Here is a 5255-nt window from a genome sequence, read left to right as displayed (position 1 = left end):
TGCTAGGCGAGAGTTGTGGACAACTAGGAAGAGATTGATGTTTAATTATCCCATGATAGCTATATTGGTGTGACTTTGATAAAAAGCAAGGAAATCGCCATAAGTTTTGCTGGGAGAGCAATTTGCTTACGAGCAACAATCTTACATATTGAACCATGCATCTGCAGCGCGCAACGCTTGCGAAAGGCGGGCAGCTGCATCGCTTGCCTCTGCCATTCGTGCATATAACCTACATTACAGTTACAGCTGGCTTCCGGAATTGTGGATTGATCTCCATCAGGTGAATTGCTCGCCGCTGTATGTCTGGCCGAATTGCCACCCCGCAGGAGCAACGTTGTAGGACGTGACGGTTCTTCCGTCGCTGGTTGTGACTTGGAATGACAGGCTCTGGCCATCCAATAGTGCATTGCTCTGCCAATTTTGCCCCCAGTTCCTGCTCATGGACTGCCAGCCCGTGTTGGAGCCTTTGATCGACACGGCTTGCACATCCCCAGCTCCTCCCACGTTGCTCACAAGTACCAGATTGAAGTAAGAATGACCGTTGATCGTGAAGTGAATTCCGCCCTTTTTCGCGCACGGAACCCTGCAGCACCGAGAGTTCTCGGATCATAAGTAAACTATCTACAAACTCGGACATTTGATATGGACTCCCAAACTATTCTGTCAGCGAATTACCTTCTGTACTGGACTGGAACTATGCCCCCGCTGTAAATTCCAATTTTCTCGAACGCAGGCTGTGCCATGTCGAAGTGCTGCAAGGGCGGGTTGCACCATCCGCCGTCGTTGTTGGCAAGGGCGTCGTTGGGTGGGCACAAGTTGGTTGCTGTAACCACGATCGATCCAGCTCCTGGCAGGCACCATTTTGGATCGGCGGCGGCATCACATTTGATTTCGAAGCATGAACCGCAGCTCGACCCACCGTTGAAGAGGGCAGTGCTCAGGGCGGCAGTATTTGTGCCATAGCCGGAAGAATACAAATCGCCATAACCGCAAGCACCTCCTGTTTTCGCCAAGCCACAATATATGAGGATTTGAGAAGTGTTTAACAAACGAAGACGCGAATTGCAGCTTGAAAAGAGATCACGAACTGAAACAGAGTATCGTCATGCATACCCATGGTGCCAGATGCGTCGCTGCCGCCATAGAAGGTGGCGTGGGCGTTTGTCCATCCACCCAGCTGAGGCGAGCCGTAATAACCAGCAAGGCAGGATGCACAAGTTGCCAACAGGATTGCGAGGAGCAAGAACGGTGAGTATATTGTCATAGTCATCGCGGAAAGGTCGCTGAGCTCGTGGAGGACGACTAATCTTGCTGCAGGATGGCTATACTGAAGGAAGTGCAGTAGCTAGTTACACCTTGGAAGTTACAGACAGCTAGAGGAAGAATTTATACAGCAATGCGCAATCAGGCACCGCTGATGCAGGTTTGTCCGTCGTTCCCTCTCTCAATCGCTTCACATGGCTTGTTCCCCGCACCATCCTAGTGCAACACCAGAAACATGCAACGTATTGAAGATTGTAGCCCCCGCAAGCTACTGTTGGGGGTGCACTCTCCAAACTGATAGCTACCGGTCGTTTGCAGTTTGAAGTATATCAACCTCTACCTTTGTCTGATGGGAAAGATCAATCCCGGTTTGTTCTATACACCTGCATTTTCAGCAGCCCACTCTGTCGATAAAACTGATTCCTTGCAGGGCTGCTCCTGCCGCGAGTCCCCATTTGCTCATTGAATTCTAGTCTGTTAATGCGCTCTGATGTTGATCTATATGCCACCAGCCATGCACACCAACGTCGCTCCGACTCGCCCATTTGCATCGTCCTTCCGACATCAGGTGCCGGCCGACACGAGCAGGCTAGCCCTCATGTCGTGACTTGAATCCGTGGACATGATCTTCATTTTACGACAGCTCGACGGTTCGACCTTCAGCTGGAGTACTCCACCAGGCCATCATGATGTACCACCAAACATGGAGCATGGACGGTTGTCGGTCTAGGACCAGCACAACACACGAGACTCATCACAACACCCACGATGCATGTTTATTAAACTTCATATTTTGAAACAAGCACAGAATTTTCGGAGCTCGCTGCCCGATTCCTCTCCATACTTTGATAATCCGTAGTCCAAATTTGCAATCTCTTTTTGGGTGAAGCACAAGGATTAAAGCCAGATTTCCTGCTTCTGTCCTAGTCCAAATTTGCAATCCCTTTCGGTGAAGCACAAGGGTTAAAGCCAGATTTCCTACTTCTGTCAGGGCGATCAACAAATATATTGCGGAAGAACACGATGGAAGTTTAGGAGAGAGTGGATGTACTCTACGTATTTACTTATGATTGCATCTTTTGCACATGAGTCATGACGAACTGTTGACAATGATTGGTGACGAACTGTTGTACATGGGCGACATGAGAACAGGCAAAACATAGTTGGGGCTCCATAAAGGAGAGGGCAAGGGCCGCAAGGGTATGGACATTTACTTTTTAGAGACTTTATTAAACATGAAACTTCTCAATTATAACTCCTTGAGAGCTCACTCCTAGAGGAATGGTTTAATGGTTTGTGTGTGTAGCGCTTTTGGTGATGCTAATGCCTTTTAACCTTGATTGTCTCGAAACGAACCGATGTGGTGGGTCTAGTAGCTTATGAAGGCTTCATGTGTGTGGGAGAAGGCCTTGATTTGGCACTAGAGATGTGATGCAAGGAGAGTAAGTCGAAACATCGAGTGACTTTGTTCGAGCGAGTTGAGAGTTTGAGCAAAGTTTCCTAGGAACTATGCCATTGTACTGTACTATTGAAGAACTTTAAAAGCCTCTTACAATTCCAAGTTCTTTGACAATTGTCAATCTACATGCGAGAATTATAGTATTTAACATATGAGAAATGAGATCATAGAAGGTGAACCTATTTACATGAGGAAAGAAATGTGATTGTAAATGAACTTTTATTCGAGTATATACAGCGAAAATGTGATTGTATGAAAATTTGTGCATCCCATTCACTCAAAATATACTATGTACACACTTAGATTATAAGTTTAGGCCATTTCAAAGTAGATGTAATAAAGTGGTAATTGCTCTCCAAAATAGATATTAGCTTCTAACACCGTAGTAGTCATATGGCATGATTACGTTACCTAGTCAATTTACTTAAAATCCATGATGTAAAGTGAGATCATCAAGACAAATAAGATCAACTTAGTAATATCAGAAGAGAAAATTTACTATTCTAATTCAAAATTACATGCACCAATTATTTTGAAAGATACAAACATCCATGAATCCCCTCAACCTCTATCTTTGCACTCATCGTCCGCAAAATTACTATGAAGGTGGAAGCGTTCCCTTATCTGTTCTATCACCCATCTCTCAACATGGCCTTAGCCATTCCTTCAACGTATGAGATTCACAAAATTTGAACTTGAATAAGTTCAAATTCCAAAGTGAAGTACACAACAACAAAGCTCAAGCATGAATAAGATCAAACTCCAAGTGAATTACACAATGACAAGGAAAAAAAATCCATTAAGTTAACTAAAATTCTTATTTCGTAGTAAGAAAAAAACAACAACTCAAGGTCTAGGGAAAAAACCCAAATCCATGTGAAACTAAATAAAAACAAGGTATGTATGCTGTAAATGTGGGTAAAGTGGAAGTCAAGTCTCTCACTAGTCATCAAACGGATTGGAAGTGGGGTTCGCAGAATAATCATCTTCCCCAACATCCTTGTTATCCCTACGAGGCCGCTTGCCAAAGGATGCATGCACTAGTGGCAACACGGGCATGTCTGCTATGATTGCATCCATATCAAAAGTGTAACAAGAGCAACTATTTACCTAGCATGACCTCATGAGTGGCATCCCATCTTAAGGACCAGATGCCCGGCATGCAAACTCAAAATCATAGAAGCGAATCTAGAGGAGCACTCCAAAGCATCCATAGCACCCTGAAGGATTCAGAGGAAGAATAGTATCCTCGAGTCTGATGAACCTTGCGCATGTAATGAGTCCACATGCTGTCACTCACTCATACCCGATGCATGTCAAAGAAGGAGGGACTCTTGGCCATGAAGATGGTCGACGTAGATCCAACGTAGCATACCAAGGATTTAAAAAGTACGTTTTAAAAAATAAAAATACGTACTTTTCGATTAAAGATTGCGGCCTAATGCCCTAAATGCAAAGACATGTGGTTCTTTACACCGGCTATCGACCGGGAGCATACTGCACAGTTTATACTCTTACCACATGATATCATGACTTGATTATCGTGCGGTATCTATCCATACCAAGCTTTACCCGACATGGTCCTACACTTATACCCCATGGGTTTTTTTAGGATGCCACGAGACACTGCTAGTAACCTACATATAGTGGTACATGTCATATCGGCACGTGTGGCACCAAGGATCGTATGATTCAAAAGGATATGCAATCTTGAATGTTGGCATAATGCACGGTGTAAGATGGTACCGTGCGGTCTTTGTGAGAAATCCTATAAAAGGACCCCGCTCCCGCCATTACCGCCCTGCCAAAACCTTTCGCTTTCCATCGCTTTCTTCTGTAGTCTGTCTCTAAACCCTTTTGGTGAGATTCTATAGCCTTTAGTGTCAGTCAGTCGGTTTGACCCGCCTCGGCCGATCGGATTCACTAGAAAGAGAGGAGAGAGAGAGAGAGAGAGAGAGAGAGAGAGAGAGAGAGAGAGAGAGAGAGAGAGAGAGGGAGAGAGAGAGAGGGAGAGAGGGAGAGAGGGAGGGAGAGTAAAATAAAGAGAGGAAAGAGAGGGACAATAAAAGAGAGAAAGGAAAATAGAGAGAGGGAGAGTAAAAGAGAGAGAGGGAGAGATGCCTGTTTATATCTCAATTAGGCCAGGGGATGATCCGCTTCAGTCAATCAAATTCGCCTTGCCTCAATTGATGTGTAATAGTAAAGATCGAAGCCAGGAGGTGGCTTGCATCTACTAGTCGGTCCCCCTCGCTTCCATCTTCTTACATATTATATATATCTATGTATATAGGTGTCAATAGAGCCAATTTTTATCCGAATGATGGCCGCTTTTGCTAGAAGAGAAAATTTACTATTCTAATTCAAAATTACATGCACCAATTATTTTGAAAGATACAAACATTCATGAACCCCCTCAACCTCTATCTTTGCACTCATCATCCACAAAATTACTATGAAGGTGGAAGCGTTCCCTTATCTGTTCTATCACCCATCTCTCAACATGGCCTTAGCCATTCCTTCAACGTATGAGATT

The 5255-nt window shown here is 44.5% G+C and overlaps 1 protein-coding gene across 1 annotated transcript; it reads right to left on the bottom strand.

The window, feature by feature from the left end:
• Window positions 1-276: 276 nt before the first annotated feature.
• Window positions 277-1237, bottom strand: LOC147884416 (expansin-A2-like). The gene is made up of 3 exons (XM_087398273.1): window positions 1114-1237; window positions 676-1000; window positions 277-583 (listed from the first exon to the last, which is right to left on the bottom strand). The coding sequence occupies exons 1-3, from the start codon at window positions 1115-1117 to the stop codon at window positions 277-279; spliced, it is 636 nt and encodes a 211-aa protein (XP_087254399.1). The 5' UTR covers window positions 1118-1237.
• Between the last annotated feature and the right edge of the window lie 4018 nt (window positions 1238-5255).

Source organism: Dipteris shenzhenensis, chromosome 27 (assembly GCF_047967505.1).
Source record: "Dipteris shenzhenensis isolate YYH24624 ecotype China chromosome 27, Dip_SZ_1.0, whole genome shotgun sequence".
In the NCBI taxonomy this organism is placed as follows: Eukaryota; Viridiplantae; Streptophyta; class Polypodiopsida; order Gleicheniales; family Dipteridaceae; genus Dipteris; species Dipteris shenzhenensis.
Note: the sequence above shows the minus strand (reverse complement) of the source record. Positions and strands in the feature narration are given on the sequence as shown.